The sequence below is a fragment of the Anser cygnoides genome, chromosome 3 (genome assembly GCF_040182565.1).
Source record: "Anser cygnoides isolate HZ-2024a breed goose chromosome 3, Taihu_goose_T2T_genome, whole genome shotgun sequence".
Taxonomy (NCBI): domain Eukaryota; kingdom Metazoa; phylum Chordata; class Aves; order Anseriformes; family Anatidae; genus Anser; species Anser cygnoides.
This window is the reverse complement of record NC_089875.1, coordinates 103,759,521-103,786,158: the sequence shown is the minus strand read 5'-3', so window position 1 is coordinate 103,786,158 and position 26,638 is coordinate 103,759,521. Positions and strand designations below refer to the sequence as shown.

Sequence of the window (26,638 nt, the reverse complement as noted above, 5' to 3'; positions counted from 1 at the left end):
AACTAATTTGCAGCGTCTGCATCTTGGATTTTCCCCCATGTTCAGATGGAATTGGAGTACAATTTGGCTTATGTCAAAGACAAAACTGATTGCTTTCCTGCCTTCCTTTTACTAACTGTATGGAGATGCAGAGCTGTCTGTTCATGGCGTGCAAGCCTTGAACTGTGAAACATTTAATTCTTACAGTTTGTAGAATTGTGATCTAGTACCTTCTATTATCTTGATTAGCATGTATGTGATGACATGGGCTCATGGGTCTTGATTTTTTTTTTTTTATTTTTAAATGCTGCTATATGTTTATCGAATAGTTTTTGATGCTAATTCTTTTCTGCAGTTAAAATATGGCATTTTCATATGGAAAAACACCCATTTCATGAGTCTTGTATGACTGATCATGAAACTAAAAGCATGTGCTTATTTGCTCATTTAAGACAGCCACAAATGTCTGCAGTGTATATTATCTTTATATAACTTTATATAATATATATATATTTATATAATATATTATGTATATTATAAATGTCTGCAGTGTATTATCTGTCTGATGTTTCAACGCATTCGGATCTGAAACTGCTTTAGGTTATAAAGAAGCATAGCACTACTAATGCTTCTGCATATATTACACTGTATAAGCCTTTGTAAAAATTACCTTGAGATACAAGGTAAGTTCTGTCTAACTTTTTACCTTGTTTTATCCTAGGATTTTGCTAATGTATTACACCTGAAACATTAGGCTGTTGTGCAGTTTTTTGTCCTCAGTGGAACTAATTTCACTTTAGTTTTGCATCTTTACATTTAGAGACATTGCTAGCTTTTTTTATTTTTTATTTTTTAAGCTTTCTAGTTCTGCAGCCTTGGAAGGGAAAGGACAATTAAAATTTACTTCTGGAAGATGGAGTCCACACCACAATTGTACACAGATTGCAACAGCCAATGATACCACTGTTCGAGGATGGGATACACGAAGCATGAGGTAATGAAAAATTGCAGTCCTGTTCTCAGAAAAAGACAGTCTACTTTGGAGATGGATTTTTCATTGCTCCTAACATTTTTTTTTTTAAGATTAGAAATGTGGCAAAGCTATCACTTATAAACGGAATGGTTGGGCTTACATAGCTGATGTATTCACAGTTTAGTAAAGGGTTTTCTCATTTTTTTCCCTGAGCTTCAATTCTAACTTGTATATTGAATTTTACTCAACTATGTACTAGTCCCAAGATGACTTGTTCAATACATAGGCATTACCTGAATGAAGCTGTTGTGTAATTCAGACTGAAAATCAGGATTTACCATCAGTCCTGACTATGCTATGAACTGTCTTCGTAGCATACTTTATAAAGGTAACTTTAATCTCTGAAGGTAATTCACAGGGTAAGTTCACTCTTCACTTCTCTGATTTTAACAAATAGTGTACTATGCTATATTGAAGACTCTAGCATACCAGTTACATGAAACTACTGAATCTATCAAAATCATAACCAAATTAATTAAGGCTTTGAGTCTACCTAATATGGTGTTCCCCCCCTGTGTAGTTGTGATTTTGATAAGCAAAGGAGTGATGTTGTGCACATCTGTTGCCATGACTACTAAACCCTGTGCAAGCTTTTTTAAGATACGCTTTATCCCCTTAGCACATAGTAATTTATCACTAAACCGAGAAGACTGATGTCTTGTAATAACTTCTGTTGCCTTAAAGGGGGATGACTTTAAATTTAGTTCTATGGTTCCTGCCAGCTCAGGGGTATAGCAATAAATCCCCATGTTTTCCAGCCTTATGTGTTTCTGCCTAACAGGTTTGTTTAATTTAATAAATAAAAGTTAAAAATACAAATACAATCATTAAAAGTCACTTGTTGTATGCCTGTTGTATTTGAAAGTTCTGTTCTTTGCCCTGTAAAGGATATATAAAAATCTAACTTGTGTATATGCTCATTTATGAAGACTTTTTAAAATGAAACATAGAAGAGAGGAAGGGTCAAAGGAGAAACCTTTTTTTTGTCATATAGCATGCAGACCCTAAGATAAAACCCTCTATTTCTAAGTAGATAATGTTAAACGTTGTGAAATGTGCTTCATGTTCTGCATCTCTGATCTTGTATTAACTAAATTCTCTGAGTAACTTGTGTGAAAGATAGTCCCGATATTAACAAGGTCTGCAATGAAGGGATAGTTTGATTAACAAAAGCAAACCCCACAATTCTGATTACTTTAATCAAAGCTCATATTAGGTTGTCCTTGAACAAATTTAAGAGAAGAGCTGTTTGCAATGTACTGGAAAAAATACATGCAAGAATGTCTCATCTCCATTTACACTGTAACATGTCTAGAATAATATAAATATTTGATAAGGACTTGCTGGGCTAGAGGTAGGTGTTTAAAGTCAGGGATATAAAAACCGTGGCAGTATAAGATGCAAAAACCAAAAAGGTCAGAAAATTTGCTATACCAGCAAAGAGGAAAAGAGCTTCTAAAGTAGTTAGAATAGCCACCTCTGTGAGAGTGCAGTTATGATAGCTGTAAGATAGAGTAAATAGTTTGGAATGTAGCAAAGAAGGAAGGGAAAAAACAAGAGGTTGGCAGGAAGACTGTTAGAGTAGACTAGGAAGCAATCATTAGTAAACTTAATCAGAGAAGTGTTTGTGAAGTAGACAAGTCAGACACTAGGCTGAATGGATTTTTAGAGAGAATTATAGAATTATATCAGGGAAATTCAGAGTCCAAGGATAGACTGTAAAAAAAAAAAAAAAAAGTATATGAGAAGGGGGCACAAACAGCTGGAGGAAATGTTTGTGTGGTCTGGTGTAATTCTACTTATCTATGGTATTAGTGGGAAGTTCAATATACATTGTATTGCTGAAGGTAAGATGATAGAGTGAAAGAGAATATTTGTATTTTGGAAGGAAAGAGATCGATCAAGTGTTCAGACTAATAGTTAAGTTGGGATAAAGGCTTTTGTGGTAAACATAACTGAATGTAGGGTAGACAGAGAACGGCATTTCTTTTTAAACCCTGACACATTGCATGAGTAGTGCAATCAAGAATGAAGTGAAAAGTGCAATAGTGAGGGGAAAAAGTGTTTTACTGTTCCAAGCATACTTGAAATTTTTAAAAAAGTTCCCATGAAGTTTCAAGAAATGAAAAGAAAATGTGAAATTCAGACCCTAGAATAGCTGGTAGGAAGACATACCTCAGTGATATCCTCAATCTCTCAACCTTCAAGAAGAGTTCTGAAGTTGAATATCTAGGTGATATCCTCTATCCCAAGTGATTGCAGTAGTTGTCAGGAAAGAGGTTAGTCTAGGCATAATATACTTATCTCTTCGTATGAATTTTCGTATGAATTTGCTTGAGGGTAGGAAGGCTTTGCAGGGGGATCTGAATGGGCTGGGTTGATGGTCTGAGTCCAATCGCATGACATTCAACAAGGCTAAGAGCCAGATCCTACACTGGGGTCATAACCCCATGCAGCGTTATGGGCTTGGGGAAGAGTGGCTGGAAAGCTGCCTGACAGAAAAGGACCTGGGGGTGCTGGCTGACAGCCAGCTGAACATGAGCCAGAAGTGTAACCAGGTGGCCAAGAAGGCCAACAGCATCCTGGCCTGCATCAGAAATGGCATGGCCAGTAGGTCCGGGGAAGTGACTGTCCCCTTGTTTGCAGCATTGGTGAGGCCACACTTGGAGTACTGTGTTCAGATCTGGGCCCTTCACTACGAGAAGGACATTGATTTGCTTGAGAAGAAAAGTGCAAAGAAGAGCAACAAAGCTGGTGAAGGGACTAGAGAACAGAAATTAGGAAGAGTAGCTTAGGGAACTGGGGCTGTTTAGTCTGGAGAAGAGCAGGCTGAGGAGACAACTCATCACTCTGCAACTACCTGAAAGGAGGTTGCAGCGAGAAGGGCGCTGGTCTCTTTTCTCAGGTGACAAATGATAGGATGTGAGGAAACTGTCTCAGGTTGCACCAGTGGAGGTTTAGGTTAGAGATTATGAAGAATTTCTTAATGGAGAGAGGGTGGTCAAGTACTGGAATGGGCTGCCCAGTTAAGTGGTGGAGTCCCCATTCCTGGAGGTATTTAAGAGATGTGTGGATGAGACACTTAGGGACACAGTTTAGTGATGAGACATGGTAGCTAAGGTTGATGGTTAGACTTGGTGATCTAGAAGGTCTTCTCCAACCTACATGATTCTCCGATTCTGCTTTTTGTTTTGTATTAATAGTTAGATGCTAACAAGAGACTCCTCTGCTCTTGATGGGAGAACCTATATAAGGCCCAGGAAATACAAACTTTTAGTCAGTCCTCGTTTTCCAAAGGAAAACATTTTTCATTAAAAAAAAAAAGGGGCAAAACAAAGCAAACAAAACAAATCTCTCTGTACAAGTACTGTGAAGACTGTAGGAGACTCAGATCTAAGCAGAACCCTGGTAGATGGTGGTTTTGACATTGGTCATGGAAACAGGTACAGCCTTTTAACAAAGCCAGTGATCATAGAATCACAGAATATCCCGAGTCGGAAGGGACCCATAAGGATCATTGAGTCCAACTCCTGCCTCTACACAGGTCTACCCAAAAATTCAGACCATATGACTAAGAGCACAGTCCAAATGCTTCTTAGACTCCGACAGGCTTGGTGCCTCCCTGGGGATCCTGTTCTAGTGCACGACAACCCTCTCTGTGAAGAACCTCTTCCTGATGTCCAGCCTGTGATGCAGCAGCACAAACAAACAAAAGAGGCAAATTTAAGGGGGGAGGTAGTGAGGCAAAATGATGTAGCTTGAGTGCTTTGAATAAGGATGCTAGGTAGTTGTCAGTGCTGCAGTACTGTTTTCTGAAGTGGTTCACGTGAAGCACATAAACACAGCCAAGCAGTATGAAGGCCAAAGGTGAGTTAATGCTAAATGCCAGAGCTTAAGAAGGTGAATTCAGAATAATGCAGTAAAGATCTTTTGGTCATATCGCCTCCCTTGCATCTCAGCTTTTCTTACACAGAGAACATGTCATAAATACAGAACTGGTATAAATACTTAGAGAAGCTCTTATCTGAACATACTGTGGTTTAGTCACAGAATTTTCGTAAAGTTGCTAGAGAACTGTACTAGAATAATCTGGATCTTGTTTGCTTTTAGCTCCAGATGATCCTAATACAAACAAGTAAAGAGGAAAACTTCAAAGCAAGCTGAGAAATCTATACGAGTCACTGCAGTTAACAGCTGGGATTTCCCCCAAACTATGCACTAGCAATGGGAACTCAAGGTCTGCGGGTGTTAAGGGGATTATGCAAGTTTCCAGGGAAACAGATTCTTGTCAGTGGAGTGCAGTTAGCTTTTTATAGACCATTTAATTTTTTAAATGTGTTTTACAGACAGATATATTGCATAGAAAATGCACATGGACAGCTGGTACGAGACCTCGACTTTAATCCCAATAAACAGTACTACCTGGCTAGCTGTGGAGATGACTGCAAGGTGAAATTCTGGGACACAAGAAATGTCACTGAACCAGTGAAGACACTAGAGGAGCATTCCCACTGGTAGAACAAATTATCTGCATGCTGTGTTGTGGGTGGATGGCTTATGTAATTTATTCAGCTAATTATTTTACCGTTTAGGAACAATGCAACCTAACTATGTTTGTGCTATTGTGAATAATCATTTTTCTGCACAGAGGAAAGGTTTTAACATGTGAATGTTCCTCATGTGATTGTAAATTAAGAGTTTAGACAATGTTTTAGTGTAATTGGCAAGAAAGTGTTGTTAACGTTGGGGAGATAGGGTACACCTTTGAGAAGCACAACACAGAGCTTGGCTTGTAGGGACCAGCTGGGATACAGCTGTGCCTTCCCAACTTGAGCCTTATCTGCTGCACCTGATGTGCAGAGAAGCCCCTGAGCTGTTTTGGTTACAGCAGCTGCCATCTATCTATCTATCCTTCCAATGCAGAGTGGTAGATGTGCAATAATGCAGCCTCACTTTTTTATGCTCTTTGCATCCCTTAAGCCAGAGCAAGTGATTTAAAACAAACAACAACAACAAAACAAAACAGAAAACCTCTAAGGTAGTATTTAGAACTTCTATCTACTGCTCTGGCCTGTGGCTGGAGCAAAGAGAGAATCTTGTCTGACACTTGTTGACTTCTATGGTTAAGACAAGATGAACAATTCATATTTTATAAAAGTTCAGTTGGAGTAATTCTTGCAAAATAAATCTGGACCCTGAAGCTGCTTTGACGGGAGTGAAGATGTGAATTAACAGAAACAGCATATATGTGTTTTTTTTTTTTTCCCCCAAGAAGATTAAAAGGAAAATAATAAAACAAGAACCCTAAGACATTTAGTATTAAGTTGATATGTATAATGTCGAAGTTGAAGAAAAATATAATCCTTCTTTTGTTTTAGGGTCTATTTTAAATTTCACTGTTAGAATGTTTGAGATTTCTATTTAAAAGATCACTTCTAATCTGTATTTTGCTTTGGGGATGTTTTTATTTTTAGAACTTAAATATTTTTCTGACTTATTAAACAATGAACTGGCATGTACCTTCAAGGAATTATATCACTGAATGGTATCTTTTGGGTTTTGGATTTTTTTCTCAAAATGTGTTTGTTGAATTTTAAAGATAAACATAGAAAACGAATGACATGGAAGCTTAAAAGCCAAATGAACAAGGCAAAAAGTAGTCTTTGGAATGAGGCATTTCACTTCTGTGCATACTTACCTCACTCAAATCAAAGATCAATTTTTAATTCTGTTTTTAAAAATGAAGTCTTCTAAGCAACGTTGATACTCTCAACCTGTCAAGAATAGTATGTTGTTCTTTGTTTTTTTTAGGGTCTGGAATGTCAGATACAATCATTCTCATGATCAGCTGATCCTTACAGGAAGCAGCGATAGCAGAGTTATACTGTCTAATATGGTATCAATTTCTTCTGAACCATTTGGGCATATGGTAGATGATGATGAACTGAGTGATCAAGAGGACCAGCATCAAGAAGAGAAGTATGAAGTTTCCTGGGTTTTATGCAGATGTTTGTAGTTTGTCTTTTCATTGTAATGGTTAACATGCTATTCTTTGCTGACTAGGATTTTTGTATACAGGCCTTTCAGGTAAGTAGTTCCTACTTTGTTCTTCTTTTCTCAGCCTTGGGTGCAATCCACTCTTTAAACTGAATTGGCACAATCACGGTATTTTCACCGGTAGAAAGGGGGATGGTGTTACTAAGAACCAGTCCTAAAGTCAGTTGGATGAGTGAAAAAATCATCTTAAGGGAGCTCTGGATCAAGTAAAGCATATATAATAATCTGTGTTAAATGAGAGTTGAAAATCTGCCTTTTTTTTTTCTTGTGTATATGGTAGGAAACAAGTCTAGTGGTGATCTTCCATACAGTCAGAGAAATGGAAGTACAAATACATTAGTTCTTGTAAGTTTCATGCTTAATGAAAGAATCTTGACTGCTCTAGAAACCAGTATTTTATAGACCTCCATCAAGCAAAAGAAAAACTTGTTTTCAGTTCTGTTGGTAGAGAATAATGCATGCTATTGCGAACATTTGTAAACACTTTTTCACTTGGGTGTGTGGGGAGTCACATATTTTGCATGTGTATTTTGGAGAGTGGGGCTTTTTTGTGTGAAGAGTTAACTGAAATGCAAAAATCATATCAATCTTTTCATTGTGCAATATATGTTAGTTTTCCTCTTCTGTATGAATATATATGTGTATAGAGGGAGCTCTGTAGATCTAGCATGGAATGACGCTTTCTAATTTTACAACCAGCGCACATGGTGATCTTCAGCAGACTCTTACTTTGCAAAACAAGGGTAATGGTACTGAAACTCATGTAAAATATTTTGAGGCCAACTGGCTTTAGTCTGTATTCTTCTGTTCTTTGCAACTGTGCATATATATGTTCTCACTGCTTGCACTGAGCAATTGTTTTAAGTTGGCTGATTTATTTTAATATGTAAAAGTGTTTGCAATGAAATAGGCAGATTAACTCCTGAAGCATTTCTTTAAATGAGGAACGGTCAGATGGGATGAGGAATAAGGAAGTTGCAAAAGGATCCCTCAGTTACTCAGCTGTGTTCTTCAGGTGTTTCAGTTAAAGTTCGAAGTTTAGATTATGTCTGTAGTTGCACTTTTAAGGTTGCTCTGGCACCTTTTGTTAATAAAGACATCATTTTGCTCCAACTAGTTTTGACATTTTGGCTTCATATAAAGAAACTGGAAACTTTATTAAATAAGCTATCTCACATATAGGAATGGATAATTTATTTATATATTTATTTATATATATTTATATATATTTATATATTTAATAAATGCTAAATGTCTCTAGAATCAGTTGGTAATATAAGTACCTTGAGAATAAAGGTATCAACTCAGGTGCATAGGAAGTTGCTCACATCAACAGTACATACTTACTATCTAGAATGTGACTATAGTACAGGACTACAAATATGTATCTTTTGGTGGCTTACCATTGGCTTGGGATTTAAATTCATTTTGTTCTGAATGGAATATAAATAGCATTAGTGGAAGCGAGAAAGGTTACGGAATCTTATGTGTATATGATGGATTTGCATTGATATAAAAAACACCGCATGTAAATAGTGTTCTTGACAGATGGCGTATAGTAGGTTATCCAGAGTTGTTCTGAATTTGTGTTGCTTGTAGGCATTGTTGTTTGCCTCATTAAAATACAGGTGTTGTTTCTAGAACAGGAATTTTTGAAACCAGTAATATGCAAAATACGACAAAGTACAGCATCTTTTCTATGAGATGGATGTAAACCACATCATAAATGACTTGTATAGTGATGATGCAGAGCCCTCACCTTTTCCCAGAGGCTGCAAGAGTACCATCAATAATGACTAAATAATTCTTCATTTATAAAGAATTTTAAATATGTGCTTTTCAGCTGCTAGCCTGTTCTCTATAAAACCTGTGAAAGCACAATAGCCTTTGTAACATTCACTTGGTACTGTAAGAGTTTTGTCTTTCTGCTTTCTCTCCTTGTTATGAGTTGAGCTGGGAGGATGTTTGCAAGGTACTCACCAGCCTTGAACTGTTGCCAGATGAATGTCTGTTTAGCTCTGAGTGCAGTAATGAAACAGGGCATAACAGCTGTTGGGAATACTTCTTGTTAGTCAATGACTACTGCCAAATATTTAGGCTTTAGTACCTTTTTCCCACCTGGAGACCTTTTTGAAGAGCCTATTGTACCATTCTATGGGTACAGAGTCTTCTGTAAAACAGGTTTGGGTTGTGCTTGGAGGTTTTGGGGAGTAGGAAGGTGTTTCTTTCAAGAAGTTGTTATATCCTTACCAGGTTCATTTTTACCTGTTAGGAGAACATCTATTCATTCTATTCCTATTAAATAGCACGGAAATCTTAAATATATATATACACATATATACATACATACATATATATATATATATATATTCTCAAGTGTATCATGAAATACACCAGGAAGAGGAAGCGTCTGTACAACTAGTATCTCCAGTCGATCAACTTGAGACTGAGCAACCAACTTTCCACTTCATATTTCAACCTTCTTTTAAGCGAATGAAGGGAGAAGGCTGTTTCTTCATAGGCTATTTTTTGCATTGTGACTAAAATAACTTGTAATATACTCCTTGGGTTAAATATAAAAATGTACAAATGAAGAGTATATACCAGTTGTATCTTCAAAGGTGTTTTTTTCTTAGCAAAAATCCATGCATTTTAAATATACTGATTTGTAATACAATTCTAAACAGCTAAGACTTCTGAGTTCTTAAAAACTCAAGTTAATTTTTAACATATTAAGATATTTTGGAGTAAACTTTCTATGCGTTAATGTATTTCTTGGCTGGAGACAAAAGCAAGTAACAGTTTAACCTTGCATTGTGCAACCCCGTAGAATTACACGAGTGTACCACTCATTTATTTTTCCTAGCTTTTCTGTAGTAAATGCCTACTTTTTAAGGATCAAAACTTAAAAATATATTTTTCTTTTTAAGAGAGGAACATAAGTTTACTGAGGAATGAATAGGCAGCGCACACAAAGTTGCTGTTATCTGTTCTTATCAAGGAATTGCTCTTTGAGGTTTCTCCTTTGGGTGCTTGTCCATGTATGTGTCACCACCTTGAGAATGTATGTGTTCCCATCTTGGAGACCAGAGCACACTTACAGATGCAGTAAAACTAGGACATTGCATGAGGTTCTGTCACTGATCACAATTGAGTGACCTTGATTTCCTCTCAACTGCTGATTCTGATCAGAGCAATTAGTTTGTGGTCTCCTTCCTGCTTTTTCTGCTGCTACTGTTGCTGCTTCTCTCATCAGTCATAAAAACGGAAGAACATCCTCACTGCATCATATCAAAGGTCTCCCTAGCCTGTATCATGTCTCTAATCGTGGCCAAGAGGAAACACAAAAACAGGAAAAGGAGATGATACTTCCCCTGGGTATGCTTCCAGCCCCTGTCTGTTTGCAGCTTAGGGACCTTTGCTGCCTTCTGAATCATCTTTGGAGTCTTCTGATTCTTCTCTTTAGAATTGTCTTTTGCCATCAGCCGTATTCTTGAGTTTTCTCTCCTCCCACTGACTTTTTGATTGTTCCAAAACATGCTAGCTGTGCATACACTGCCTTTTGTATCTAGGATGAATGTGCCAACAGTGTTTTGTCCTTGCACTGAATCAGGCAAAGCTTCAGCACTCTGCCAAAAACAGGTACTCTTAAAAAGAGAACCAAGGTTTCCAGAGGGAGGAGGCATAGACATGTGGCTAGAGGAGTGCTATGGTGTATTCTGGTCAATTTCATGATCTGGATAATTTAATGCACTTTTCAAATATGGCAAAAAGCTAGCATAGGAAGAAAGAATGAAATACTGTACTTCTGGCTTAATTTCTAGCATGTTAACCTAGATGTGGGAAGAAGCGTACAAAACAAAAATAGCACAGATGAAGTAAGGATTTGGGGTGCATTTTGCTTTTATCCCCAAAACAAAGCTAGTGTGTGAACCTTGGGTAGGAATGCGGGGGAGTGTCTTTTGAAGCATGTTCTGAACAAAACATCTGAAGCATGGGGTTGTTCAGCCTCTGTGGGTGTGATTGAGGCTGGCTTCTCCTCAGCCTCCCTTTAATGGTTTTGCAGTCTGGCATTGCAACAATGAGCTTGCCTTAATTCTAGAGTTTCTTAAGATGTCTGTCAGTTCCCTTCTAGACATCTGCAGAGTACTAAGAACTATCTTCCTCCAAAGGGAGGTGGTGACTGTCTTATATCCTTTATTTCCTGTTTGGTCATCCAAAATTTTTGTTAATGAAAGAGTCTATATTCAGTTTAATTAAATCCGTCTGACATTCATTCTAATTTTACTCTGCCGTTTTTAATAGAACAACAAAAACTACCAAGTTTCTGCAGTTTAGTGGCCATCTTTACTGATCAATCATGGGCTGCCTTCTCCCTTATACTATGTTTTCGCAAGTTAGGTTCAAAGCTTATCCTTTTATTAGTTATCCAATTAAGATCATACCAGAAATTCACATTAGGAAATAGATTTATTAGCGTTTTCCCAAAAGTGTTATGTTACTATCTTTTTCACTATAAATGTTAGCCATACTGTCAATAATAATAATAATATATATATTTATGAAGAGAGCTAAATCTAGCATGAGGACTTCTCGCCATTTTGCCTTTAAAGTTGAGAGGCTGGTATATACTCTCCTGGTAGAGAGTAACTCATTGGAATAGTGAAGTTTTAATGAGATTTTAAGTACAGGAACACCTTCAGCCACTGGAATGCAGCAGAGAGCAAATGGTGTCTGGCCTCTCTGTGGAGAGAGATTTTGTTCAAAATTTCATCTAAAGGAGGTGGTGGCTTCTACTGTTGTGATAGAAATGGTGGTTTGGGGCATTTTGAGTAGTAAACCATATAATTTCACCATAATACATATAGACTATGTGATCTACCCTAACACTTTTGTATACACATCTGTGAATTCAGGAGAGCAAACTTTGTCATTATTACTGTTCTGAAAAATGTTTGTCAAACAGTCATAAGGATGGCATTTGCGATGTTTTCATAGAGCTGCCAATAGTGTTAACAGTGATGATAATTTGCTTGTGATATTTATGACTCAAATCTAGAATTTATAGATTCTATTCTAGAAATTCTAGAGTAGGATCATGCTATAGGACTAACAAAAAAAAATATTAAAACAGCTTAAACACTTGCTGTTCTGGGGAATGCCAGTCTTTGGCACTTTACTTGGTAGGATGCATAAGGAAGCTGGGCCAAATCTAGTGCAGCAGCAATTTCCAGCTCCTAGATTACTTTGAATTCAAAAAAAAAAAAAAAGAAAAAAAAACTCTATTTCTTTCTTTAATTTTCATCAGCAGATATACTCTCAATTTACATTTCATAGTAGGGCAACTATGCAACCCAATATATTAAAAATAAGCATTTATTGTTTTTAATGTTTTTTCATGTAGACGCAGTTCAGAAGGCTGTGTTTTGTGTAAGAAAATAAGGCTTACAATAGAATGAATGGCTAATTAATATACATAGAAATTGCATTCCAGTATAAAAAGCCTTGAATTCTGTCTTCCTTAACAGGGTAAAAAATGAGCTAGTGTGTTGTCTGAGCTTACCAGAAACACTCTTACAGTTGCAAAGTTCTTCCCTGCAGTTAAAGGGAAAAGGGCATCTGCTGGGCTTGTTTTAGAGTCCAATGATGTGCATTTAGTCTTCAGGATTCATTTGGAGGCTGCAGTACATGTTGCTGCTCTGTTGAATCACATCTGTTTCACAGAAATTTTATATTAAAGAGGATTTAACTTTGACTGTGATAAGGAATTAATGATTTTTGGTGACTCTGAAAAACATATTTTATTAAACACTGTGGTGACAAAACAATCTCTAGCACTGCAAACTTAAGTGGTTGTTAGCATGAGCAGTAATTGGAAATAACAGCTCTCTACATGAAAACAATTATCCAAAGCTTAACAGGCTTCTCTCTCAAGTCAGTAACACAATTAACCTCAATGTTATCTAGTAAAATGAAAGCTCTTCTCCTTTTGTAGGAGAAGCTGGTAGGGGTCGTGCAATACGAATAAGACTACAAAGAGAAAGCAGTCCAGTTTCAGCTCTGTCTAGCATAGGTCTTAAATCTATGCAGGATGTAGGTAGAGATTACACATTTCTTAGTACGAATACTTGATGGCATAAGTGTTTGGTGCCTTGTCAATTGACGCAGTGCAAGAACACACACAAACACACATATATATGTGTATATATATATATATATGTATAAAAGAAAATGGTACTTAGATCTGCCCAGAGGAAAAAAAAAATATATCTTTACTACAGGAAAACCTGAAACTCAAGGAATTTTTTAAGGGGCAGGGAGATTTTTTGGACAAGGAAGAAAATTAGTATACCAAGCTTGCCAGGTGTAACAAGTGATTACCAAGGACACTCATCAAATAAAGTTCTAGTCAGACTTCTCTATCTAGGAATCAATAGGCCAAGCCACCTACACCTTCAGTACACTTATCTAGCTATAGCATGACTGCATTTTCACACCTATAACCAGCAAGTTTTATGTAAAAACAGAAATCTCTGTTTTGACAACAACCTGAGTTATACATATTAAAGTAGTATGGAGGAAAGTTTACTTTATATTCTCCCCTGTACAGGTAATCTTCCTGTTTCTGAACTTCTCTAACTGGGAAGAAATTGAATGACCCATCCTGTTCCAAAATATGCCAAAGATCCGCTCTTTTTATCCTGATAACCAGTCCAATTTGAATGCCCTCCTCTTCTGTCTCTGGTGTTATGCATATAGACCAAGAAGGCAAATAACCTGTGAATTTTCATTAAGAGTCGGTACTTAAAGAATAGAAGGTTTCTGAGATGAGAATAAATCACATGACAGAATAGTATTAGTATTTTTAATTATTGCTACATAAAATAGAATATTAGAAAAAATACACTCAGTTCTATTGTGTTACACTCTGAAATTGCTGTACATTAAGGAGAAATAAAATTGTAGCAACTGGTTAAAAACAAAGGTAATTAAAATACCTGATTAGAAAACTAATGTGCTAAGAAAAGTTGTTTTGTATGTGTTTCACTGGTATTTCCTGTGGCCAATATATTTTTTCAGATTTTTATCAGATTCTTGTTTATAAATATATTTTAAAAAGTACTTGTTACTGTGGTTAAATAAATGTCAATGTCATAGCTGCTAAGCATATATATTGCATTCACCAAATTGTATTTAATATTCAGGAGATTAGTAAAGTCTGAGCTGATTCCTTAATAGATTTTTTAAAAATTATAAAAACTGTGTAAAAAAAAAAATCATAAAAAGTAAATAATTTTAGCCCTGGGGCTCAAATAACTTTTAAGTCTCCTACATTTATGCAGAGTCGGAAATTGTATATTCAGCCTAGTCTTGGACTACCAAAAAAGTGCTCACATAGCCACAATGCAGATGATTCTGTGGTGTTTTCTTGGGTGTCTCTGAGTGTGGGGTAAAGTGATCGATCTCTAAGGGGGGGGGGGGGGGGTGGAAACAAACACAAGCCTTGTTTTCCTTCTGGTTTTGGATAATCTTTCAGATACACAAAATATTCTGTTCTTTATTCCCCTTTACAGAATCCTTTTGGGTTAATTACCGATTGCATAGTTTAAGAGCTTTATTTTTTTCATTCATAGTGTTTGTAAAGGATGTCCGTGGACAGTTTTTCAGATCTTTTGCATTGTTCCTGAGATACATGTCATTCTGAGATTTTTTTTTTCCATCTATGCGTCTTCTGTAGTATCTAGCTCTTTTACCCCAATGGATCACTTTCATAAGGATTTTCTCAGATTATCAATCAGATATTCCGGGTTTCAAGATTATGCCAATCTTATGCACAAGTAGTCTATAAAAATGTTGTTATAGAGCTAACCTATTTAAAAATAATGACAACAAGAATACACTGAAAAACAAACTCATGTGACCTGAAGAATCACGTGAAAATTTCTTTTCGTGGAAGAAAAGAAATTTTCTTCTTGAGTATGGAAGTATATAAACAACAATAAGATAGTTAAAAATTGTAGTTATAAATGGAAATACCAAGCAGTAGTTCATCTAGTACTAGGGTTTTCTTTTTTGAGCACTCATTATTCCCCTTTGAATTCTGTAAATTAAATTAGATGAACTGTATTATTTAAATGAAACACTGAAACAACTTGGAGCATACAGAGAATAGTGTAAGTTAGAGGCTTATTTGTCCTTGTTTATCCAACCTTTGGTTAACTGCGACTCCTGGTTAACTGAAAGTCGGTCATGTCCCCTGACAGCAATGTGCACCATGCATTACTCCCCTGCTTTTCCAGAGAGACATTTGAAACCTTCAGAATAATGGAGTTCTGGATAAGTGGGTGAGCACTGCATGAAGCACATTGCTGTCTGGGGACATGACCAACTTTCACTTAACCAGGCATGTCAGTTAACAGGAAGTTAGAAAAACATGTTGCAGGAGATGAAGTGTCTATATACGCATGTTTATTAGCTCTCTGCTGTTAGATGGTTTGTAGCAAAGTGCGTATTCGGGAGAACTGCAAAACAGTTCTGCTCTCTGCAATTAACCAGAGGCTGTATGTTGTTTGTGCTATGACCCTTTTTGTTAGTTGGCCTTAAACATAAGTAAATGATACTAGTCCTTGAAACTAAATATCTGAAGCTATCAGACTGCTTTTGGTTTATTCATTAAAGTCAATTGAATTTTAATCGTGATGTGAGATTCACAGCTGTTTAGGCTGGCTAGGTGGGCCAGTGATATCCTGCAAGCAATTCAGGTGTAATGCTGTGTGCGCTTTGTGATTGTAGGAACGCGTGCTTTCAGAGAGAAGCAGTAAAGGGCAAAGACTGCCAATAACAACATTTCATTTCTGTAGCAGCGGTATCTGTTTAAATGATTGAGTGATGTTCACGAGGCTCTCTGTCTTCTGCTTTTTGTTGGGAGGACTGCAGCCGTAACAGAGGTCTGTTTTGAATCATAGAATATCACAAATTTCTTTACTGTGAGGGTGACAGAGCACTGGAATAGGTTGCCCAGAAAGGTTTTGGAGTCTCCTTCTCTGGAGATCTCAAAACCTGCCTGGATGCCATCCTGTGCAATGTGCTCTTGGTGATCCTGCTTGGCGGGGGGGGGGTTTGGACTAGGTGATCTCCAGAGGTCCTTTCCAACCTCAGCTATTCTGTGATTCTGTTGGCCCATCAAGGATCATCAAGCCCAACTCTTGGGTCCCCAAAGGACCATCCAAAAAATCAGACCATGTGTCTGAGGGTGTTGTCCAAATGCTTCTTGAACTCCAGCAGATTCGGTGCTGTGACCACTGCCCTGGGGAGCCTGTCCCAGTGACCACCCTCTCAGAGAGTGAAGAACCTTTCCCTAACACCCAGCCTGACCCTCCCCTGTCCCAGCTCCATGCCGTTCCCTCGGGTCCTGTCGCTGTCCCCAGAGAGCAGAGCTCAGCGCCTGCCCCTCCGCTCCCCTTGTGAGGGAGCTGCAGGCTGCCATGAGGCCTCCCCTCAGCCTCCGCTTCGCTGGGTTGAACAATCCAAGTGCCTTCATTTGCTTCTCTTGCGTTTTCCCCTCCAGACCCTTCACCATCTTTGTTGCCCTCCTTTCGACACTCTGTAACAGTTTTATATCTTTCTTATACTGTGGTGCCCAAAACTGTACACAGTTACTCGTGAGGCCGCACCAGCGCAGAGCAGAGTGAGACCATCCCTTCCCTTGATCGGCTGGCAGTGCCATGCCTGATGCACCCCAGGGTACAGTTGGCCCTCCTGGCCTCGAAGGCACACTGCTGGCTCATGTTCAGCTTACTGTTGACCAAACCCCCCCCAAATTCCTTTCTGCAGGGCTGAACCTTGCATCTCCTACCTTTTTGGGGCAGGCAGGGGGATGCTTCTAAAAGGCTGGCTGATTCCTGCTAGGCAGACATGGGTAATCCTCTATGGGGGTAGTGTGACATTGTACATGGGCAAATAGCGATAGGATGAGGGGGAGCAGTTTTAAATTAAAAGAGGGGAGATTTAGATTAGATGTTGGGAGGAAATTTTTTACCCTGAGGGTGGTGAGGCACTGGAACAGGTTGCCCAGAGGTGCTGAGGATGCCCCATCCCTGGAAGTGTTTAAGGCCAGGCTGGATGGGGCTCTGGGCAACCTGGTCTAGTGGGTGGCATCCCCACCCATGGCAGGGGGTTGGAACTAGAGCATCTTTAAGGTGGAACTAGGTGTTCTTTAGCTGTTCTATGATTCTCTGAAGAGAGCTCTAAGGTCATCCTATGTAAACTCACCCTGCAGCTACAGAATAACATACTGCAGTGTTGCTCTTAAAGGAGGGATTGGCTCTGTGAGTTGGGGGCAAAGAAAGGCTGTTTTCCCCTATCAGAGCACAATCAGTGACTCTTGGAGGTGGTTTGGAATTTAAAGACTAGCCTGAATCTGCTTTTAAATACTTGTAATGCAAAAGAGAATCAGTCTTTGTCTCGTGATGACGTAGGTGACCAAGAACTTGAGAGAACTTGAGAGGTGAAGTATATAGTAATAAATGAGAATCTAGGTTTTATTGTAGATTTGATGTTGGTATAACGCAAGGAATGGGAGAGAAAAATGGAAGTGTTTGGAAGCATGCCTCTCTCCCCTTTCCCCTAGCCTCTATCTCCTTTCCCCTATTCTAGATGGGTCCAGGAGTGCAGCACAGGAGAAACTGCATTGTTAATGACTGAAACTTCTTACCTGCTTGCACCCACGTAATGAGTGGGTATAAATCGTATAAATTCAGTTAACAGAATTCAGTTAACAATAAAGAGGGTGGACCACGGTGAGAGAAAATTTGTTGATAAAATACATGTTTAAATGCCTGTAGTATAATGAGAGGGAGAGGAAGAGAGAAATGCTCAGTGGAGATGCTAAGAGGGAACCACACTGAGGTTGAGAATTAAGGATGCTTTAGTCCCTACAAATGGGATCTTTATACTGGCTTGACTGCTGTGTTATCTGAAACATAAGTACACACAGATACCAGGTGCAGAATGATACTTCTTCAGACCACACTATTGCATTCATAGACCTTAAATACGAGCTTGCGCTCTAGGTGTTAGTGACACTTTAAAATGAAGTCTGTTCGTGGATCCTTACTTTTTGTTTTTCTTTTCTTTTTTAATTTTAGGATTAAAGAGCCCCTTCAGGACAGTGTAATAGCTACCTATGAAGAACATGAAGATAGTGTATATGCAGTTGAATGGTCCTCAGCAGACCCATGGCTATTTGCCTCTTTAAGTTATGATGGGAGACTTGTTATTAACAGGGTTCCAAGAGCTCTTAAATATCACATACTGTTATAATTTGTTTGGATTATGATGGAGTTGTTATTTTGATGTACACAACTGGTAGGTATTTAATTATTTTTTTCAGGATCTACTTTGATTTTTATTAAACGTAAATATTGTTAAGAAAATCTGTACTAATGTAGACACTTTTGTCTTTTGTATTTGCCTTGGAAAAATATGATGCATACATTAGAAAAGCCTGTGCTAGCTAGTGGTCTCTGTTTGTTTGTTTTATAATCATTGAGATTGGGAATTGCAAAGTTCCTGGAGATATCGGGTCCTTTCCATACTACTGCTTTATTACTTCAGCTTTATGCAGATGCAGTACACTACAGAGGAGTTATACCTATATAAGACTGGGACAATGTAGGGTGCATGTACTAGAAGTGATCTACTTCTCTCCAAGAATAGTATCATATCTTTCTGATATAAGCAGACTTCTGTTCTTAGCAAGGACTACATTCTGCCAACTATTCTGTCTCCTTATTCAGTTATTGTAAAACACAGTTGGGAATGATCTGAAAGGTTTTCTTAATTCAATTTAGTATTTTAAAAGTTTTACTCTTGTTCTGCATATCCTAGGAAGAAATGTTAATCATGACAGTGAAACCATCAAAGTATGTTTTTCATACCTTATAGTAGGTATCTTTCTTGCCTTTATAGTAGTATCAACAAAGTACCATCTTGTTATTTGCAGATAAAATGCACTTTTGTGCCACATATTGCTATTAGAAATAACATCCATCTTTACCAAAACCTCTTATATTCTCATGTAGTGTGTTTTATACCATGTTCATAGAACTTAGTTTTTTTGTAGTATATATTGAGGGACTCTGGAGCTACACCATTGTTAACCTGGAAAATCTCCTTAATATTTGTAAGTAATCTCTCTCTCTTATCCTTTTGGCTATGTGCCATTCTCTAGTATAATGTAGCAGGCTTTCAAGTAAGCACAAAACATCCTTTGCTATATCTTATTCTTTACAATACGTGACCTAGGCATTGTGACTATCTTGTCACAAATGCTGAGAACAGACAGATGCTGCCCTGCAGAAGAATACCCAAAAAACTTGAAATATAGATGGAAGGTGTGATTAAAATATTCCTGAACATACTGACACCTCCCCACAGCCCCAGCTTGCTGTTACGATGAAAATTCTGCCTCCTTTTCTTTCTGTACTTAAACTAAACACAACAGTAATTATTCTGTTGTCTTTCCATCACTATTATTTCCTATTGTCTTGAGAACTTGGGTATGTGAAATGGTGTTGGTTGTGGTGGCATTGTGGAAGACCACTCTGAAGAAGAAATGCAAGGACATGGGATGGAAAGATCAATACCAGCCTCTTCCTGTGCTTTCTGCAGTTGCTATAGTTACTGTTGAGGGACAGCCTGCTACTCACCTCTGCTTGTCCTTATCCGTTGTCTGGATCGAAATATGTCCAAATGTGATTTGTTGTGTATGCACAGCTGCTGCTATGAGAACACGCTTTGAGAGCATCACTGACTGCTGTAGACCAAAATGTCCAGAAAAGATAAAAGGTGAATTCTATTCCTGGCTTGTTAAAAAAGCTTGTTTGGAAGAATTCATAAGAGGGAATTAATTTAATTAAATCATCTGTATTATTGTTTGTGTTTGTGTTAAAATGATGCCTGTCTGCTCCAGAGTGAATGCTTCATTGGAAATTCTGATGGTCTGCTTTTCTGTGTTAAGATTTTAAACTTGTGCTATTCGGAATTGTCTCAATCTGTAATTAGGCGTGAGTTATTCACATGTATACTGTAAGAAAAAATTATATTTCCAAATCAATAGTGCTTCAGTTGTCTGAATATCAAAATCCTTGGTTGGGCTGCAGCTTTTTGTGGACTTCTCTTGTGGTTTTTTTTTCCCCTCAAAAAAAGCCCTGCGGTATTTCTTTAGTATGCAGCAGAACTCTTAAAACTTTATTCACATTAGGAATAAAGGTCTAATGAAATTTTATTGTCTCTTAATATATGTGGCTTGTAGTATGAAGGTGAGAGGAAATTACGTAACCATATGTAGGATTTGGTTTGATCTTAACATGTAATAAAATGTGGGACAGATTTCAGACTAATTTTGATGTAGCTGCATTTCCTTTTAATATTGTGAGCTTACGAGAGCTCAAAAGCTCTAGCTGCAAACAAATAATAACAAAAAATACTCTTTCTTTTGGTTTAGTTCGGTCAAATGCGTATAGTATCACTAACAGGGAATAAAAGGGTGGTGAACACTGGGAAGGGAAGGAGTAGCAGATCAAATTCGAATGAAATGAGTTACAGTAGAATCAAGAGAGCAGGAAGGGTCAAGTATTAATCATTTTCAGCTATCTCTAAAGCTGGATCTGAGTTACATGCACAGCCCTCACAGCAACACGAAAATGACCTTCAGAAAGGGAAGGCTTTTGACAAGGTCCCATCTCAGGCTGTTAGAGAAAGCAAGCTGCTGTAAGATGAGAGGAAAGGTCCTCAGAGGGTTAAATAACTGGTTAAAAGATAGGAAATAGAATACAGGAATAAATCATCACATTTCATAACTAGAAGAAATTACCGGTGAAGTCTGGGATCTCTACCTAGGCCTGTGCTTTGCAGTATATTCGTGACCTTTGTGGAAAAAGGGCTGCACAGAGATATGACAAAGCTTCCAGGTGATATTCAGTGTAGTAAAGATGACTGACTGAAGAATTATGGAGGGGCTTTACAGCATGGAGTATCTGGATGATAAAATGAAATTCTGTGCAGAAAATGGGAAGCAATGGATATGGAAGAAAACTGATTTTACATGTATGCATTGGTGGTGCCCAGTTACTGCTGTTACAGCTTGGAAATGAGATTTTTGGGTTATAATAGATCTTTAAAAACATCACCATGATGTAGGAAAAAATTTAACCGAAGTCTTGAGAATTACTAGAAAGCAAGTAAAGAGGAAAATAAGGTGTTGTTAATCCATTATGTAATATATATTCAAAAATCAGTGGTTCACATGCATCTTGAATGCTGTGTGTAGTTCTGGTTTCTTCCATCTCAAAAGTGATATAGTGAAACAGGGAAAGGTTTCACAGAAGGATGACAGGAATGATGAATAGCATGCAACACCTGTATGAGGATAACTAAATAAACTGAAAGGCAGATGGTTGAGAGGGAATTATAAAAGTCCATAAAATCAGAAGTGGCAGAGGAGAGAGAATGAATAGGGAATGATTGTTCTGTCTTTTCTGATACCAGAACTAGAGATTATTAAATGGAATCTGCAGGTGGTGGCTCAAGGTATACAAAATGAGGTGGTCTTCACAGGCGTGCAGTTGAGCTCTGGCACTTCTTTTTAACACAGCCCCCTATCCCCACTCCTTTCCAGGAAAAAAAAAAAATCTCATTAATGTTACAGTTCATGTGACTTGAAAGTAGCTGGACCAGTTGAAAGATGAATCCATTAAAGTCTTTTAAAAGGATTTTCTGAGCTGGAGGTCTTACCTTTATTTTTGAACCACAAATTGCTGGACACTACAAAGAACACTGGAAAAGAATCTCTATGTGCTTGCTTGGGCTTTACTTGTTTCCCTAAATGTGCTATTTGCCAATAAATAAAGAAATTTTTTAAAAATAGTATATTCTCTGGGTCTGATACAACTTTTGTGTATTTCTCTCACAATTGTTTGCTTTGGTTATAAGCTGTGTTTTAGGACATTCTAGAAAACCTTCACATCTCAGCTGAAATTTGAAATTCATACAGAATCCTAGTATTATTTCTGGAAATTTTCTACTTTGTGAAACACTTCTTGGCAGTGAGACTGTGGAGGTAAACTGATTTCTGTAAAGCGGACTCCATTGCCTCTTCTGAAATTCAATTCATGGTCCAACTGATCTCCCATCCCCGCCTTGTTTCAGAGAGAATGGTGTTCTATACAGTCACATATCAGCATTGGTAAGCACAAGGTTGTTACGTTGTCAAATAAACACCTCTTAAATGTATTTTTGTTTTTGCAGGCTGTAATTTTTGCTTTTGAAAAAGTATATTGTGGTATTCCTTAAAAATGTCGGACTATCAATGTTGCCATCTAAAAACTTGTTTTATTCCAGATTTGGAGCTGAAAATCTTTGTGAGCAATTCAGTATATGAGTCTGGTATGTATGGAATTAGAAAAAAATGTTTGTGAAGTTGTGTTTTTATTCCACAGAAATGGAATGTCTCCACAGGAGAAGGGAATTGATAATATTTTTAAAGAGGTTTTGTGCATGATCTAAATGAAGTAAGTAGAAGTCTTGGCCATTTAATGAGAAGCTTGAAATAACAATATTTGGTTCACTTTAACTAAAAAGGATGCTAACTTAAATTTCAAACAGGAAACATCAAGCAACATCCCTCAGTACTGACCTCCTAGACTTTGCCTGTGGTGTAAGTGCTAAAATGAGTCTGACCTGCACTGAAACCCAGGAAGATAATGAACTGCTTGTCAACACTAGAATTGATGAAAAATAAGTATTGGATGGCATGTGTAGACTTGACATTTGTTCTAGACCAATTCTTCTTACCTTTTACCTTTTCATTTCACAAAGGTGAATGGATGTAAGAAGCCATATGATCTGTACTGCGTTCAACACTAAAATTAGTTGAGAATAGTTCATTACAAAGAATTAAGCTACCTGACCATTGTATTTTCCAGCTGACAGCAGAAAGTATTAGCTCTGTATTTGTGTTTTAAAATTTCCAGATTTTACAGCCTGGTACCTCTTGTAGTATTTGAGACTGAAATTCTTGCAGTTTCAGATTGTCAGGCTGTGCTGTTTAAGGCCATAGTCTGGTGTGGTGTGATACCGTGAGGTAGCTATGTCATGGACGTTAATTCAGCAGTGAGAAGTGAGTAATGATAACTGTTAAGATCAATATTGGATACAAGTTCATAATGCTATAGAACTGCTATTTGCCTTCACAGTGTATGTCGAGGGTTTTTTATGTTGTTTGTTTGTTTTCATCTTTTTGAAGGGGATATAAACGAAAGTGTTTAAAGGTGCTTTATGGTGGAACCTGTGGTATGAAAGCTGTTCTGAGGTTGCAGAAAGCCTATGGTTTCTGGAATGGCAGGTGAACTGACGGGCAGAAAAGTGCAAATCAGTTTTCAGGGAAGCCTAGCCTTCCTATAAAGGAAGCTGTGAGTTTGAAGCCATGGATACTCTCCAGAACAATTTGCACATTGCTCCTGCTCATTCCACCTGCCACTCTGGTCAGTGAGGAACTAGTGAAGTGAAAAAAAAAAAAATGACACAAAGAGATTTGGAGAAAAAGACAAAGGAGAAGAAACAGGAAAAGGAAAACTGACAAATACAGAATGAAAAGTAAATTGAAAAGGACAAGATCAGGGAAAGATCAGTTTGGTAAACAGAAATGGGAAAGACAGAAGAAATTGACAATAAATGAAGAGAAAGATATGGGGGTAAGGAGTTTAAAAAAAAAAAAAGGAATGATATAAAAGGTCCTTAAAATCTTCCATATTAGCCTTTGTGCCTTAATTGATTTAAGTGCTGAAGAATTGCTGGTTTACATTTAAACTGTTTTAGTTCTGGCATTGGAGATGGTTCCTGCAGGAGAGCTGCTGACAAGTTAGGGCATAAAGAAACAAATTGACCCATAAGTTATTCATCGTAACTGATAGGTTTTAAGGGCTAGGATTTCAGCTGGTCATTGTTCTTTTGTAGAGATCTGATTGCCACTACATTTGTGAGCAGTCGTGGTTCATTTCAGTGAGAAGTTATCAGAAGGGCTAATCAACCTGAGCAGTAGTACCCTGAAAGGCAGGAGTGAATGGAATAGAATAGTTCAGTTGGAAGGGACCTTCAAAGATCAAGTCCAACTGCCTGTCCACTTCAGGGCTAACCCTGAAATGAGAGCATTGTCCAAAAGCCTCTTGAACACTGACAGGTATGGGGCATCAACCACCTCGCTAGGAAGCCTGCTCCAGTGTTCGACCACCCTAACAGTAAAGAAGTTTTTCCTGATGTCCAGTCTGAACCTCCCCTGGTGCAGCTTTGTGCCATTCCTGCACATCCTGTCACTGGTTACCAAGAAGATTTCAAGCTGGCTGTTTCTTGAGTCACAGAGTCACACTAGCTATATTTGTGGGTTTTATCCTTTCAGAGAGTATCCTAATGAGAAAAACTCAAGATACTAGATTAAACTGATAAAATATCTGAGGCTCATCCTTCCTTCCACACTAATTTACCTTACAGCAGAAGAATTTTGAGAAAAATTTGATGTTCTTGAAAAATTGAGTGTTCTCGAGAAAATCCTGACCCCTTTCTTTTGGTGCTCTACCAGTCACAACTTCATAAAGGGGTGTTAGTGCTGCAGCAGAGAAGATAGCTTTGGGGAAAAAGAGATGAATGAGTCTTACTAAATCCAGGAGCCAAGCTCCCCATGTGGAGATGCATGACAAATATGTGGGTTGCAGTTGCCCTGGAGCTATAGCAAAAGCTGCCAAGCAGCTGGGCTGAGCAGGGAGGACCTTTGGTGTACCTTTTCAGCAAATTGTCCTTTTATTCTGATTCTGCCCCGAGTTCAGGATTTTGGCAGGAGGAACTATGGAAAAGCTTTTAAACAGAATGAATTTAGAAGAATATGGGAAACCTTGGAAAATCCAGTGATACCACATACTAATGGGAAAGTCTAGATGAGCTGAATCCTGGGGTTGTAATAGATTTGGCAGACAAATTCTCTGAACCTCTGCCAGTTTCTAAAAATTTGCAGACAACTGAGGCAAGAGGAAGACTTGAAAACTGCAGAAATGGTATAGATATTTGGAACAATGCGGAACAGCAGTGCAGGGAGTTGGACAAGGAAATGTTGGAGTGAGGAAATTTTAGCCAAAAAAACCACAAATTTTATTTGTTTCTATTTTGATTTTTGTTTAAGGCATCAATCAAAAATACTAACGAATGTATCAGAAATGAAGTTATCACATCTATGCAGGAAAGTGTGGTTTGTGCATTGTGTTCCACAGAATAACCACAATTAATATTTGTAAAATTTCCCGTACACCTTTCTTTTCTAAACAAGATAGATTGAATTTAGTATTTGATGGTATATTTAACTTGTCTTTGAACACACATGAAGAGAGGGGGGGAAAAAAAGTGTTCTCTTCGGTTTCTGACCATGGAAAAAAGCTTCCACTAAAGAAAGCAATGAACCATCCCTTGACTTTTGTACATCAAAAAGGGTGTGTGTGAGTGAAGAATAACTGGAACTTGATTTTCCAGAGATTGTGAACAAGAAGACCTATTTTCCAATATGCAGTTGGTGTGATAAAACACAAGTACTTTTGAGTACTTTCAGCTGTGTCCAAGTATACACATTCATTACATCAAGCAGAAGTTGCCTCTCTAAAACTGCTTCCAAAAAAAGGGTTATGATACTCAGAATAATGATATAACAGCACAAAGAGGAAAGCATCTTAAATTAAGAATGTCTCTTTATTGCTATGAGAAGGGCTATATAATGCCTACTTGCAACTACAGGAGTTAGGCTTGGCTGCATATGTGTCTGCTGATAGCAACTGGTAGGTAGATGGAGCCATAGATACTTGGATGCTGTTGTTTTTTTTGTAGTTGTAGGGTTGTTACTTTTTTTTTGGTATCTCATTTAATCTGAGTAAAATGGGAAAAATCTGGTACATACGTTATTATAGGAAAGTCTGTTAGCAAAAGCACAAACAAAAGCTTCTTCACAATGGGATCTGTTTAATCCCTTGCAAAGCAAATACCAGAGAGCTTCAACAACTGTTCTGACCACCCTGTCAGTTGTGAGTGACAGTTACTTGGATTCCGTTTCCTAGATAGATGCATAATTCTGATCTATGTTTTAATCATTTATTTTCAGTGTTAATACTGTTTGAATATTTCCATGCTATTGTTTGAATAACTCACTTAAATCCTGTACAACTTTCTCTTGCAGTTTACAGGCATTTCTTTTAAAACAGAGGGAAAAGCTGCTTTTATTTTCAAAGTCTTCGTGCCGCTCTATCAGGAGGTATTCAGGTTTCTATTCTCTTGTCCTATACCTCAAGGCTCAAGTGACAATTTAAATTCTACAGGTTTTGGACTGGTCATTGCGGAAGGCTCAGAAGAGCTATGGATGAATCCTGAGCGTGACTGACATGTTCATATTCATCAGAAAACAAAGTCAGCAGGAGAGAATGAGGGAGTAATTGTTGCGTTGTTCCCTCCCTCACTGCTTGTGCAGAAAGACATAGGCTG

At 37.8% G+C, this 26,638-nt stretch overlaps 2 protein-coding genes across 3 annotated transcripts in view; one reads left to right on the top strand and one right to left on the bottom strand.

Annotated features, from left to right (window-relative positions):
• Positions 1-20,186, top strand: part of EIPR1 (EARP complex and GARP complex interacting protein 1) — a 73,443-nt gene extending 53,257 nt beyond the window's left edge. The window contains exons 6-10 of one of the 2 annotated variants that reach the window (XM_013172578.3): positions 837-973; positions 5,359-5,526; positions 6,824-6,991; positions 7,076-7,099; positions 18,217-20,186. In XM_013172578.3, coding sequence (XP_013028032.2) covers positions 837-973; positions 5,359-5,526; positions 6,824-6,991; positions 7,076-7,099; positions 18,217-18,391 — 672 coding nt within the window. In that variant the 3' untranslated portion in view covers positions 18,392-20,186. The remainder of the gene's footprint in view (positions 1-836; positions 974-5,358; positions 5,527-6,823; positions 6,992-7,075; positions 7,100-18,216) is intronic. The other variant, XM_013172579.3, reaches the window with a different exon arrangement.
• The window catches only part of COLEC11 (collectin subfamily member 11), a 334,707-nt gene that overhangs the window by 194,211 nt on the left and 113,858 nt on the right, over positions 1-26,638 (bottom strand). The gene's annotated exons all lie outside the window — the stretch shown is intronic.